Raw genomic sequence first — 14,840 nt, forward strand, 5'->3', positions numbered from 1 at the left:
ACTCACCTTTTCATCCTCTGTCTGTAACTCACTTCTGCACCCCCTGTCTGTAACTCACCTTTTCATCCTCTGTCTGTAACTCACTTCTGCACCCCACATCCTTATGCAAATCACATCTGCACCCCCTGTCTGCTATGCACACCCCCCTTCCATGACCGCAGCTCACTTCATCACACTTCCCCTCTTTTACAGCTCACCTCTGCACCCCTGTCCACAACTCACCTTTGCACCTTTTTCTACAGCTTATCTCTACAATCCCGCAACAGCTAAGCTTTGCATCTCTTTAACTTGGCTCCCTAATTCTGCACCTTATTTCTGACCTCTGTATCTCCTCAGCTTTGAATAAGCCCCCCCCCCAACCCAACCCCCTTCAGTCTGGCTTTACCCACGCAGTGTACAGCACTTGTGGCTGCACCTCTTTCCACTTGCCAGTGGCAGCCATGGGATCATCAGGCACGGGGGTCGCCATCCGGACACCTCTAACTCAGCATGTAATGCCCCACTTCCTCCCCATGAACACACAGCACCGGGCAACTGTCTCTCCGTTGATTGGGTGCAGCAGCTGGGAGATTCTGTGGAAGCCAGAGGGAGAGATGCGCTCCGGGCTGTCACTTGTAAGCACAGAACTGAGGCCTCTGTGTTTACTAGTAACAGTAGACAGCGATGAGCACACCCGCGCTGAGCCTAGATGTCACGGAGGAGGGTAGATGGAGCCTCTGTCAGTTGCTTAGAGTGGGGCCAGTCACCGGCCGCTTATGGGGCGCCAGTCCCCTCCCTCCCCGGCCAAGTCACCGCCCTCCCTCCCCAGCCAAATCACCACCAGAAAATGCTGCCGCTACAGGCTACAGTAAGCCGCCCACCGCCAGCTGGGGGCTGTAGCTGGGGACGTTTTATGTGCAGGGATGCAACCCAGCCCTGCAAAGTGCCACCCTAGGCCTGGGCCTGGGCCTTGTCGGCCTAGGCCAATAAACAGCACTGGTTCCACCCATTTAAAAGTCAGCAGCTACAAAAAGTGTAGCTGCTGACTTTTAATAATCGGACACTCACCTGTCCCACGGTCCAGCGATGTGGGCGCACAAAGCCCTGCTCCTCTCCACGGAGCTGGCTTTCTAACTGTGGGCGCCTGGCTGTGAAGCTCCATATGACCGGGCAATCTTCTGGGACCTGTGACATATGGGAGGGAGGGGGAGAGGTGAACTTCCTTCCGACGCCGCAGAGCCAGAGGAGGAAGTGGGAGCTGGGTGCCCATTAAAACTGGGTACCTGCTCCCCCCCAAAAAAAATGACATGCCAAATGTGGTATGTCAGGGGGTCACCATCACTTAAAGTGGAAGTTCGCTTTAAGTACACTAACAAATTGAAGATTAACTTCAGGTAACATTTTTTAAACAGTTACAGCAAACAGCTTTGTTCCTTTTGGGATAAAGGTTTTACATAAATAAATAAAAGCTGATTTGAAGACCTCCTGCTTTCTAGCTCCCTCGCCAGCTCCTCCAGTGCTCATCTCCAGGACTTTTCATGAGCCTTTCCCATCCTATGGAACTCCCTACCCCAATCTGTCCGATTATCTCCTACTCTGCTTGCTTTTAGACGATCCCTGAAAACCCTCCTCTTCGCAGAAATCCAAACCTGCCTCTACCGCTAAACTGTACGTTTATTTTCTCCATCAGCTCATCCCCCCAGTTATTACCTTTTGTATCACTTGACCCTCCCCCCTTCTAGATTGTAAGCTGTAATGAGCAGGGCCCTCTGATTCCTCCAGCATTGAATTATATTGTAACTGTACTGTCTGCCCTCACGTTGGAAAGCGCTGCACAAACTGCTGGCAATAAATCCTGAATATTAATAATAATCACTGTAAGCACCCATGTCATTGGTAAACTGTCTTAACCCTCTAACTTCTACATCTGCAGGACAGCTTGAAAGACAACAGACTAAACTGGTAGGATCAGCAGGTGCAAATAAAAGAAGGAAAGCCTAAAAAACAGAAAACAAATGCAGCCATCACATCTAAGAATTGGTAAGCTGCAATATAATACGTTTGCTTTTTGTGTTTAATATTGCTCTAAAGCTCCTTTTTGCACACAGAAAAAAAGATAAAAAATATAATATATTTTATATGCAAAATATTAACATTAGCAGATGTTTTGGTAATTAAAATCTGCTGCCATTTATTAAAGTATTTGGAGAATGCGGGCATCGATCCCGCTACCTCTCGCATGCTAAGCGAGCGCTCTACCATCTGAGCTAATTCCCCGATTCCAGCTACAAAACTATTTCCCACATTGGTGACCCTCGCTGCGATGCTTCAGGAAGTACAGCACACATGTACAGGTGTATTTGGGGCACAGAAGAGCCACGCTGTAGAGGGAGGACACAGCATGGACTGGCACAGTCACACAGTGTTATGGACGGGGCGCCGTGCTGAGTGGAGAGGCTGGCTGAGCTCCCTGCACCATCCCTCCATTCATTCATAGGCACGCCGGTCATTCCCTTCCCTGACCACTGGGCGGCGGAGGGGGCTGAGCTTCTTGTGGGGACGGAAGTGACGCGGCCCGGCTGGGGGAGTTGAACGTGCTGACATCAGGAGTGCGTGGGCTCCTCCGGTCCTGGGCGGCGGAGAAGATGGCGGTGAACACAGGTTGGTGAGGGGCGGGCAGGGGGAATGGTGCAGATACAGGCGCGGTAACACGTCATGAGCTGTATTCGTCCATCTATAACCATTCTCGGATAGACCCTTGTGGCTCCCCTCCTCCTCTCCGGCCATGGCACACCACAATCACACATTGGCCTATACAGGTGAACCGCAGCCTATCGTGTCCGGTGGGGGAAAGAGAGCTGCCGTGTGATTGGCTGCTGACATGACAGGCACATGTATAGGTGTCCCTACTACAGGTGGGAGCAGTGATCTGGGTGACATTGGATGCTGATTCACCTCCTATATGTTTACTGTCTGCAGATCCTTCCTCATGTATTCCACACCTCGCCTGACATCTGACCATTGCCTACCCCTCTGCAGCAATGCTTCTGCCTTGTGCCGCCATATTCAATAAATAATAACCCAAAGCTGGCATTGCCTGGCTTGCTTTAGGACAGGTGACTAAGCACTACTGATCTTAAAGCAGTAGTAGACTCAGATTTGGAATGTGAACCCACAGGTAAGCTTGTAATAAGTCTTACTTGTAGGTACAGTGGATAGTGCCTAAACTTGTGCTATTTAGAAGGCATTCGCTTTGGCCTTAGCCGATTGATGTCACTGCGCATGCGCGGTGACACTCTGCATTCGGGGCACACTGACCCTAGGTTCACACTAATGCGTTGTGGGAAATCCATGCACGTTTCCCGCGCGTCATTCAACTCAATGTGATCTTAACCACGCCCCAAACGCAGGTTGTAAATGCGGTGCATTTGCCCGCGCTGGATCACATGATACAAAAGTACCATGCGATCCGGTTGCAGTGCAATTTTAAAATTGCTTCATGCACAACTTTGAAATCATTCAAAATAAATGGGCTCACATCACAACACACTGAATGTGTGTGATTTGAACAGGAACGCGGTTGCAGTGTGGTCCCAAAATTGCTGCATGCAAAACTGGTGCAATGCAGTGTGATTTGAACCCATTCAAATGATCACTGAATCGCATGTGATTTGAACAGGAATGCAGTGTGGTTCCTGTGCGATTCACATGCTGTGCATAGTGTAAAAGTGGTTCTAAACCCTTTTTTTTTTTCATAAAAATAAACATGTCTATACTTATCTGCTGTGTGCAATCGTTTTGTACAGAGCAGCCCCGATCCTCCTCTTCTGGGGTCCCCCACTGGCGCTCCAGGCTCCTTCCCTTATCGCTGCTCCCACCGGAAGCTGCTTTCCCTGCGGGCACCCGTGTAGGCTCGCTCCTGAGTCCCACTGCTGCGTCCATTGACACAGACAGCTGGACTCGGTCTCATCCCTGCTCCCTTGTCACTGTATTTGATTGATAGCAGCGACCAATGGATCTTTCTGTTATCAATCGTTCCAATGAGGAGAGAGACAGCGACTGGAGCTGCTGTGCTTGTGCACGTCGCTGGAATGTGTAAGAAAAGAGCTATTACAGCGATCTCCCCCACTGAGCTGTTGTGCTCTGACAGAGGGACAGCCCCCACGCCAGAACACTCTGATCAGCGCTCTCAGCCAATGGCAGAGCGCGCTGATCAGGAGTCGGTTGGCTGCTGTTTTTTTTTAGCATGTTCATGAAGTGGGCCAAACGGCTGGGTTCTGTCAGACTGGCATACACACAGGCCAATGTCTCCCAACATTCGACCTGTGTATATGGGGCTGGAGTGTGCCATCAGTGCAGAGGGCAGTGCCGCGATGATGACTCCCATGTGCATGTGTGGGAGTAGCGCCATCACGGCTCGCCATTTCAAAGGCCAGAGGGTGAGAATCTAGAAGTAAGACCATTCTTTTCTCTTCCCTTTTTTTTTTTTCCCCAGGACTGCGATATTGCGGTGGACAAACTGCACACTAAGTGACGCTTTTTGTGGACCAGTGAAGCTAATACATTTAAAAAAAAAAAAAAAAAAAGCACTGTCACTGTATAAATGACACTGACAGGGAAGGGGTTACATACCAGGAGAGGTCAAAGGGTTAAGTGTGCTCCTGGGGATGGACTGACTAGAGGAAGAGACATCTGTGTTCCTGATTAGCAGGGACACAAGATCTCTCTGACAGAACGACAGTCTGCCTTGTTTACTGCCTCCCCAACGAACGATCAGCAGGTCCCGGCAGCCATCGCTGCTGCAAGACCTGCTGATTGGTTCCTGCTGTGTCCAATCGGAGCGGGTCCCGGCGGCCATTGCAGCCGCAAGACCTGCTTATTGGCTCCTGCTATGTCCAGTCGGAGCGGGTCGCCTGCGGCCCGTGAGCCCCAGACCCCAAGGTGGAAACAATGTACAGGTATGTTGTTTCACACAGCCGGGCTGCCCTTCTGCAGTAAGTGTGTGTGTGTGTGTGTGTGTGTGTGTGTGTGTGTGGGGGGGGGGGGGGGGGGGGCTGTCCAGAAGCAGCTAATTGTTAGATGTGGTGGCTGTATTGGTTTCCTTTTTTCTGTGTAATTTTTTTTCACCTGATGATCTGACCAATGAAGCTGGCTATACACTGTGAATTTTGACTGGTTTCAGATGAACCAGCAAATATTTGCACAGCGAGTGGCTCTGATGGCCCTGCTTTGTTCAATCATTTTTGTCTAGGGAGCCTGTGGAAAAATTTTTGAGAACACAGTGGCTGCAATCAAACCAATGCAGTTGCTGTTTAGCTGCAGCAGGAGATTTGTTTAGATAGGAATAATCGATCTATAGTCAGCAACCTGTGCAATCAATATACACAGGGAAGTGGATTTCGATTGATAACTAAGACATGATCATAACTTTGCAATTGCTTTTCTGTTTCCACAATCTACTCTCCTAATCTGATCGATTGAAATACAATTATATTCATGACCTCAGCATCTCCATGTTGCTCATCAGTGCAATACAATCAATAGATTTCTGCCCTGGTTGATCAACTCCGTTTTATCAGAACAGATCAAAAATTGCGTCTAAATTGATTGGAAGGGAAGTTATTGCTTTTTGATTGTTTGCAGATTCAAATCGCACACCTATCGAATAACAAAAAATCGAAGCATGTATATACCCATAATGTTATTTTTCAGCTTCTGTTACCAGACTAAGCTGTCTGCAAAAGTGTCAGTTAGCCTTGGTTCACACCAGAGGCGGCACGACTTGCAGGTCGCCTCACCGAGGCGACCTGCACACGACTGCCGGGGCGACTTGCAAAACGACTTCTGTATAGAAGTCTATGCAAGTCGCCCCTGAAGTCATACAGGAACCTTTTTCTAAGTCGGAGCGACTTGCGTCGCTCCCCTTAGAACGGTTCCATAGCACAGAACAGGAGGCGACTTGTCAGGCGACTAGGTCGCCTGACAAGTCGTCCCTGTGTGAACCGAGCCTTAGTGTTGACACAAACCATTTACAACTGACAGGAGTACTTTCAAGGGCCAGCTTTGATCTATTTATGTAAAAACTTTATCTCAAATGGAACAAAACGGTTGCTGTATCTGCTTATAAAGCAGAGTTTGGATTCAGTTTGCCTGTAAAGTCCATCTAAATCTGCTAGCGCATGTAAAACTAGCCTCTCCACATATTGACAGTGCTGCTGTCCAAAGGTGTCTCCTTTTCTCCTTCAGACAGGAGATATACTTAGACGGGAAGGATTTTACTGTCTGGTTCACCAGGTGAAAATACAGGGGGGGAAAAAGTAAAATGAATGCAGCCACTAAATTTTAAAGCGTAACTTTTACCCAATAATAACTTGATTAAAAAAAAAAAATTCTGTAGCAAGGAACATATATTCTACAATAATAATTATGCTATCAAAATTGATGTGTGCTCTAATTTTCCAGCAGTGCACCTGTCTGTTCTTGCCGAAGGCTGCCAATTTGCTGAAGCCCTGAGCCCCTGAACAGCAGTAAATCATAAACTGAAACTAAACCCATCGATTTTAATGGTTTCAAAAACCTGTTACATTCCTGAAACGCCGGGATTGCTGTCACATTTGCTTGTATCCTCAACCAAAGTGTCAAACCATCAAATGACTGGTGTCATAACTGACCACCTATGCAGCACCATGGCAGTTGCAGATCGAACAGAAGAAGCTTCCATGGCTGTAAACTTAGGATAGGAGGGTTTAATGCTGCTTTAGCCCGGGTTCACACTGTAGCGAGCACAGACATTGCATGTGATTCGTACCCGTACTGGGGTGCTGATCATATGCGATGTTTGTGCAGTGCAAGTTCAGCCATACAGTTTGTATGGCTGAACTCGCATTGGATTCGCACAAAAAAGGTGCAAGGACTTTTTTTTTTCCTGCACTGGAATCAGATTGTATGGGTGTTCTCACCCATGCGATCTGATCCTTGTCTGAATCCACAGTTCGCACTGTGATCAGTGAACCGATCTGGGGGTATCATTAACATTATATTGACACCCTCAGTGGTTCACAGAAGGCAGTGTGATGTGGGAACCGGCGCTGGAGTCGCACTGATTCCTGCATCGCTACAGTGTGAGTCCAGGCTCAAAGTGGTTGTAAACCTGCTCATTTACCCAGTGAAGTGACTGGCCTCAGGTGATGTACAGAGATGAAACAAATCCTCCTACATAAGTTTTACTTATCTGCAGTCTTCTCTTCCCTGCAGCCCTTCAAAAGGGCAGAATCGTGTTAACAATCCTTCTCCATCTGTCTGGAACACAGAGGAGGGGGCAGAGAGATGCAGTTACAGTGTGTGAGAGTTGATTGGAGGAAATGCATACACCCCCTTCCACACAGCCAATAGGAGCGAAGGAAGGATTACAGAGCTGTGTTCTGAATAGAAAAGCTGTGTGCTGAGCTCTCTCCCGGTCACAAATTTTTCTTGTGTGTCAGGAAAACTTGTCATAAGTGACTCATGCTGATAAGAGGAACTAAGCACAAGAGAAATGAACCTTAGAGCTTTGGAGAGAGACTAATAAACGCTACAGATAAATGCTATATTGCCAAAAGTATATTGGGACGCCTGCCTTTACACGCAAATTAAATTTAATGGCATCCCGGTCTTAGTCCATAGGGTTCAATATTGAGTTGGCCCACCCTTTACAGCTACAACAGCTTTAACTCTTCTGGGAAGGCTGTCCACAAGGTTTAGGAGTGTCTATGGCAGTGGTTCTCAACTCCGGTCCTCAGGACCCACTAACAGGCCAGGTTTGCAAGATAACTGAAATACATCACAGGTGATATAATTTGCTGCTTAGTGATTGCAGTATTCTAGTCTGCATCTCCCCCAAGGTAATAATTAAAATCTGGCCTGTTGGTGGGTCCTGAGGACTGGAGTTGAGAACCACTGGTCTATGGAAATGTTTGACCATTCTTCTAGTATCAACTTCCTCCACCCCAAACTCGCTTATCTATGTCTTTATGGACCTTGCTTTGCGCACTAGTGCAAACCAATTTCAGGGGTTGGGCTTGGCCCCTTAGTTCTAGTGCAGGGAACTCCTTAAGGCATTATCTTATCAAGACATTTTGGACAATTTCATGCTCCCAACTTTGTGGGAACAGTTTGGGGATGAGCCATTCCTGTTCCGACACGACTGCGCACCAGTGCACAAAGCAAGGTCCATAAAGTCATTGATGAGCGAGTTTGGGGTGCAGGAACTTGTCCTGACTTCAACCTGATAGAACACCTTTTGGGATGAATTAGAGCAGAGACTGCGAGCCAGGCTTTCTGGTCCACATCAGTGCCTGACCTCACAAATGCACTTTTGGAAGAATGGTCAAACACTCCCAAAGACACACTCCTAAACCTTGTGGAAAGCCTTCCCAGAAGAGTTGAAGCTGTTATAGCTGCAAAGGGTGGGCCAACTCAATATTGAACCCTACGGACTAAGGCTGGGATCATGAGATGCTATTGAAGTTAATGTGCATGTAAAGGCAGGCATCCCAATACTTCCAATACAATATAGTATATATGTGCTTTGTTCAGATTTCATTACTGAGGTTTACAACCACTTTAAGGCTGTCAGCAGATTGGCCTCTACAAAGGCAGCAGTGCCTAAAAATACAGAGCAACTGAGCATGTGCAGAGCAGGGAGTGACAGTATATTACTGGATTTTAAACAGTATAGAAGCTCTTATTTTTAATGTTTTACATATACCTGCAAAAAAAAAAGGCCAGCATGAGATTTTCTAGCAGAACTTAATTTTCTGACTAAAGTTCCACTTTAAGAATTGGTAAGCTGAAATATATTCCATTTTTGTTTTGGGGTTTAGTACCTTTTCAAATTTGATGGCATTTCTCACGAATATTGTGACTTCTTCATCTGGCACCAGTGCTATAATGGCAGACATTTCTCCATATGGTCTTACATGAAGTTTTACCTTACATTTGTCTGTACCAGAATGTGCATGTGTGAAAAGAACCTAAACTTGTGCAGTTTATACATCCTATAGCTGTCTTCTTGCTTGTCTCATTTCCTGCTCTGTGGGTAAAATATCTGTTGTACTTTGTGCTGTCTTGTGAACTTCTATCTCTCAGCTTCTATTTTCAGTATAAAGACATAGTAGAGAGAGCTCAAGTGTACAGTTGGAAATGACGGTGGCCATTAAGTCTTCAATTGTGAAAAGATTATATTCACCACAAAACCCAATGTCTATTTAATGGCTGCAGTGTACACAGTTTAGTAAGGGGCTGACTGAAGCAATTTTTTTTTCATTTATAACATATTGTGCAGATTGCTTCTTCAAACTTGTCAAAAGAAAAAATAACCGAGATAGGGTTGTAGCAAGATAAATTGCATCTTTTATGATCTTTCATAGAAACAATACGCATAATACATTTATACTGCATGTAAATAGATTGACATGTTCTGTAAGATAAATGTGAAACATTTTCTCCCAATTGTGCCCTATTTGTAAGCTTTTATAAATCAGTAAACCAATAACAAAAGGTTGTGTTTACCCCATATACCAATCGAATAAGTGTAAATCTAAAATGATTAAAGTGTCTAATCAGAAACCACTCAAGCATATAAATGTACTATCAAAAAGTCCATCCAAATCTTCAAAGTGCTTCTGTGCACGAATGTAAACCAAGTGAATGTCCATTTAACGAAATTTTCAAAAAAAAAGTGCCTCATGTATTCAGATATATACCACCACATTTCACCTTCAGTGCCCCCACCAGAGTATGCACTCCTAGATGTTGACACCCCCTCCCCCCCAAGTTACATTGAGGTGGGTCACAAGCTTTTTCAGAGGGTATTTCCCATACAGTATACTGGTATTCAGGCATCCTGGGTCCACTCACCCACGTAGTTAGGGGGAAAAAAACATAGGAAAGATCATAGCATAACTCTTAGCCCTTTTATTAAAACTCATTAAAAGCATAAAGAATATTATACTCACAAAGTAATGTGCCTGCCCGGCACTAAGAATAATGTGCCAATACTCGTAATGCAGTGCCACAGCTGAATGTGTGGGGAAAGGGGAAGGAATGCTGGCTGATGCCATTAACTAAATGTGGCAATGGCCATACTTGGACAGGGGGCTGTTCCGGCCGGGGATGAGTCATTGGTTGCTATGATGCTGGTGGCTACATAGCTGACAACATCCTAGCAACCATTGATGTAGGGGCCCACTGACAGTGGGTGGAGCCTCATGAGAACTCTGAGAAAAAAACTTCCCCTAAGATTCACCTGCCTTGTCATTGATTTTTTTTTTTGTTTAACATGCTACGACTAAGGCTGTTGCCGAAACGCGTCAGTTTTGCTTGTCACTTCATGCAACCAACCATTAAAATCACTATATGGACTACAGAGTTGCCGCTCAATCCTTTTACTTGTTTGTGGTGTGTAAGGACACACTGAGACTGAGCACCTGAAAGAGGATCTTGCAAATTGAACTGGGAGTTCCCCATTGTGTGCGCTATCTCTCTTCATATTTTCAACTGACCCCATGAGATTTGAAAATGAATCCCATGGCTAAATTAGAGAAGAACGGTATCCTCGTATTAAACGTATTCCAAAACGGTTAAATTTTAAAGCTGATCTCCTGCTCTTAGACTCCTTTCACACTGGGGCAGTGCGGACGTTGGCGGTAAAGTGGCTCTAGCTTTAGCGGTGCTTTACCTGCTGTTATAGCGGTGCTTTTAACCCCTGCTAGCTGCCAAAGAAAGGGCTAATAGCACCCGTGTTGCTCTGAAGCACTTTGCAGGCCCTTTGGCTGTGCTGCCCATTCATTTCAATGGGCAGGTCGGCCCGAAGATGCTGCTTGCAGGACTTTTTTTTTTTGCCAGCACACCACCCCAGTGTGAAAGCACTCAGGCTTTCACACTGGGGTGGCTTGAGAGGCGCTATTTTTAGCCCTAAAACGCCTGAAAAGCGCCCCAGTCTGAAAGGGGTATATGTGATGTTTGAAGCGGAACTATACTCGCCTCGGCCCCAGCGTTGCGGTGTCCCCGAGCTCCCCACCCAGCCACTTCAATCTTTGGGCGGCCAGCTTCCGGGTCTTTATCGCTGGCTGCTTTCATTGGACAGGCGAGGATGATGTCTGAGTTTGATCAGATTCGGCATTGTCAAATTTATACAGTGAGCTGCGCATGCTTTACTCGCTGTACAAGGGCGGACAGGCAGGTAGGTAACTTTATTTCAGTCTTATTTTATTGAGAGGTACAAGATGACAGTTGCAGTCATCATAGAAAATATAACTAACAAAAGTAGGTAAGGACAATAAAATGTGTAGAGGGAAGTTACAAAACATTTTATTGTGTTGTGTTCAATATGAGTATCAAAAAATACAAAACGGTTAGAGCAACATAATGAGGCATAACATGAAATACAAGACCCTCTTATTTCAGGTGGGAAGATTATATGTATACATCATGTGTTACTACATCCATACTTATTCTAGAAACCTGTTATGTTGTGACGAAGTTTCAAGAGTCATAACCTGTATCAGGAGTAATCATTTAATAGATTCTGAAGTGTACAATTATACACAGAGGAGAAGGTGTTAGAATAAGGTAGGGGAAGCAGAAAGATTAGGAACAGGGATCACTCCCCCCATGGTCATGAGGTGGTGTTGCCTGGGTCACCCTCTGCCCAGGAGATGAAGTCTGAGTAGCGGAACATGGACCATGAAGACCAAGTGAGAGAGAACCGTTCTTCCTTATTATTCCTCAGCCAACAGACGTTCAAGGTCCCTAATACGATCTACTTCAGTAGCCCACTCCCCCAGGGAAGGTACAGTCGTCGATCTCCAGTACAGTGGAATCACTATTCTGGACGCGGCCAAACAGTGACGCAATACATCTTTTTTAATGGACTTGAATGTTCCCGGGAGCATGGATAATAGAGCAACCTCAGTTGTAGGAGAGAGAGGGGCCGCCATCAGTTTGCAGTATAGTTGGAAGATCTGTTGCCAGAATTTCTGTATGGGGGGGCAATCCCACCAAACGTGGAGCATATGGTACCCCTGGAGCTTAGACACCGCCAGCAGGTATCAGGAGTTGTTGAGTTGAAATGATGTATAATCGAATCGATCTATACCATCTCGTCACCACTTTCAACCCTTTTTCTTGAGATTTAGTGGCTAGAGAGAGTTTGTGCGTCAGGATGAAACATTTTTGTCAGTCAGTGAGGGAGATGGAGTGGCGCAAGTCTTCTTCCCAGGCCCACCATATAAGATGGGAGATCAGGGTTAAAAGCATTCAGCAATAAGGAATAGAGCGGAGATACCACGTGTGTTGGAGGGTTGGCTTGGAGAAGCATCTCTTCGAATCCTGTTGGTTTAGCTAATATATCTGATATGGATGGGAAGGTTCGGATATAGGAAGTTAATTGCTGTCTCTGGAGCTACTGCATAGGGTATCGAGAGTGCAATCCGGAATGGATATCTGGCCCTAGAGTGGGGTCTGCTCGGAGAACCTGGGCAAGCCTCCTATGATCCTCTTTTCGCCATGGTCCAAAGCTAGTCACATGTACAACCGGTGCGAAGGCCGGGGTCCCAAATAAGGGAGTCATAGGCCCCGAAAGATTGGATATGTCCCCACTTCATAACAAGCGATTCCAAATTTGGATCGTTTGACGAGTAAGGTCACAGAGGGGGTACAGACCACTACGATGTGCAGGTATGGTCCATGGAAGAGCTGAGAGGTCAATGGGGTTCATATGGCTTTCCAGGTGAACCTAGAGCTTAGTCATAGATTTGTGAAATCAGTCTATTATGCGAGTGAGTATCGCGGCCTTGTGGTACAGAGAAGCATCTGGGGCCCCAGCTCCACCCCTAGCTTTTGGAAGAGCTAGTGTTCTGTGTCAAATTCTGGGACAGCTACATTCCAAATGATTTTAGAAAACAGCTGGCGCAATTTCTGGAAATAATAATTGGGTGTGTGTATAGGAATTGTCTGGAATAGGTACAAAAACAAGGGGAGAACATCCAATTCTCAAGGTGTTCACCCTACCAAGCCATGAGAGCCATTTGGATGCATACTAGAGCTGCACGATTCTGGCTAAAATGAGAATCGCAATTTTTTTTTTTTTTTTTTGCTTAGAAGATCACGATTCTCACGGCGGAACATCTTTCACATTAAACGAAATAATTTGGCTAACTTTACTGTTTCGTTGGGTTTTTTTTTTTGGGTTTTTTTTTTATTATTCATTGAAGTGTATTTTTTACAAAAAATTGCATTTGAAAGACCACTGTGCAAATACAGTGTGACATAAAATATTGCAACAATCCCCATTTTATTCTCTCTCTCTTTGGGGGTTCCAAGTAATTTTCTAGCAAAAAAATCTGATTTTAACTGTAAGAAACAAGTGTCAGAAAAAGGTTTAGACTTGGTTAAACTTCCTGGATATTCACACACAAGTTTTATCCCTTTGATCTAAGACAGAAGAGTTACAATGTTGTTAAAATCTTGGCAGAATGCCAGAGTAAGCCGAGAACTCTATACTTGTTACATGAAGGAATCGAGACACTCCGCAACATAGATCGTCAGGGGGGGTAAATCAAGGTAATGATCTTTTTAACGATTAATTGTGCAGCTGTAATGCATACGTAGATAGATCGGCTTGGGTTCTAAGGAGTAGGAGTAAAATTCCTGGAAAAAGCTGGGCTGCTTCTGCTGGTATTTGAATACCAATTTACCGGATGGAGGTGGAACCAGTTTTAAAAGAAAAGGCAGTCGAAAGTCTTTGTAGGTCTGACTTTGGTAGAGCGATATTGAGGATTTCCGACTTACTGTAGTTCACTTTGAAATGACTGACTTCCCCAAATTTCTGGAATTCCTGCAGCACTAAGCAGGTAGGCAACTTTAATGCAGAAGAGATAAAGCATGTCTCTTCTGCATTAATATTCCTGCCTGGTCACCCATTTTATATTTTGTTCCACTTTAGTTTGTTTGGACCAAGTTGATCCAAATGAACTATTGCTTCACTAATAGCTCCTTTAGCTGGGAACACTGCATGTCACCCTAGCGACATACAGTATACAGCACTGTGTTCAAGCAGAGGGATGGGAACTTCCATCCCACTCCTTGGACAGTCAAGTTGGGTCGAGCTACAAAGCTTCCTCTAGCTGAGTTTGAGATTGTGACATCATCCGCCTGCTGGAGAGCATACATTAAAACCTACTTTCAGCAGGTGGTATATGTACATTGTGGTGCATAACCACCCATTCTGAATGGCACCCCAATGCACATATACAGTAACAACAAACACCGGAAAAGCCACCCTTCTCCACAGTCCTGATTGACAGAGAGGTTCTGTGTCCCTCTCGTCCTACTAGTGTTTGTGTGTGTTGCTTGGTACACTGTTTTTACAGTTATATTACAGAACAGGCGTGCGCACATAGAGGGGACTCCTACAGGGCCCAAGGTCCTGTCAGTACAGGGGGAACATATAAAACTGGCAGTTTGTCAGTACAGCTGGGGGGGGGGGGGGGGGTCATTTTAAAAGTAAATACAGAGGAGGACTTTATTTTTGGAGAAAAAAAAAAAAAAAGATAATACAACTATTTTATGGAAAAAAAAATAGACCTCCTTAAGGAAAGTGGGCTCAGGGCAGTCTCTGCATAGGTATGTGGGGTGGTTTAAAGTATATGTGAACCCTCACCTTTTTTAGAACAACTCATTCAGTTTAAAATAGGAATGAAAGGCAAACCTTTTGTCTATACATATTAGGGGTTGAGCAATTATCGGTGTGGCCGATATTCACTTTTTTTTTTTTTTTTTTTTTGAAGCTTTGTTCAAACTTGCCAATGTTACTGATATTG

General features: G+C 45.4%; 1 protein-coding gene and 1 non-coding gene across 2 annotated transcripts in view; one reads left to right on the forward strand and one right to left on the reverse strand.

Annotated features, from left to right (window-relative positions):
* Window positions 1-2,183: 2,183 nt before the first annotated feature.
* On the reverse strand, window positions 2,184-2,256 carry TRNAA-AGC (transfer RNA alanine (anticodon AGC)). The gene has a single exon. It is a non-coding gene; the product is annotated as a tRNA-Ala (tRNA).
* A 249-nt stretch (window positions 2,257-2,505) lies between these two features.
* UBE2V2 (ubiquitin conjugating enzyme E2 V2) overlaps window positions 2,506-14,840 on the forward strand; it is a 33,381-nt gene continuing 21,046 nt past the window's right edge. Inside the window, exon 1 of the mRNA XM_073631570.1 lies at window positions 2,506-2,640. Coding sequence (XP_073487671.1) covers window positions 2,625-2,640 — 16 coding nt within the window. The 5' untranslated portion in view covers window positions 2,506-2,624. The remainder of the gene's footprint in view (window positions 2,641-14,840) is intronic.

Source organism: Aquarana catesbeiana, linkage group LG05 (genome assembly GCF_042186555.1).
Source record: "Aquarana catesbeiana isolate 2022-GZ linkage group LG05, ASM4218655v1, whole genome shotgun sequence".
NCBI classification, from domain to species: domain Eukaryota; kingdom Metazoa; phylum Chordata; class Amphibia; order Anura; family Ranidae; genus Aquarana; species Aquarana catesbeiana.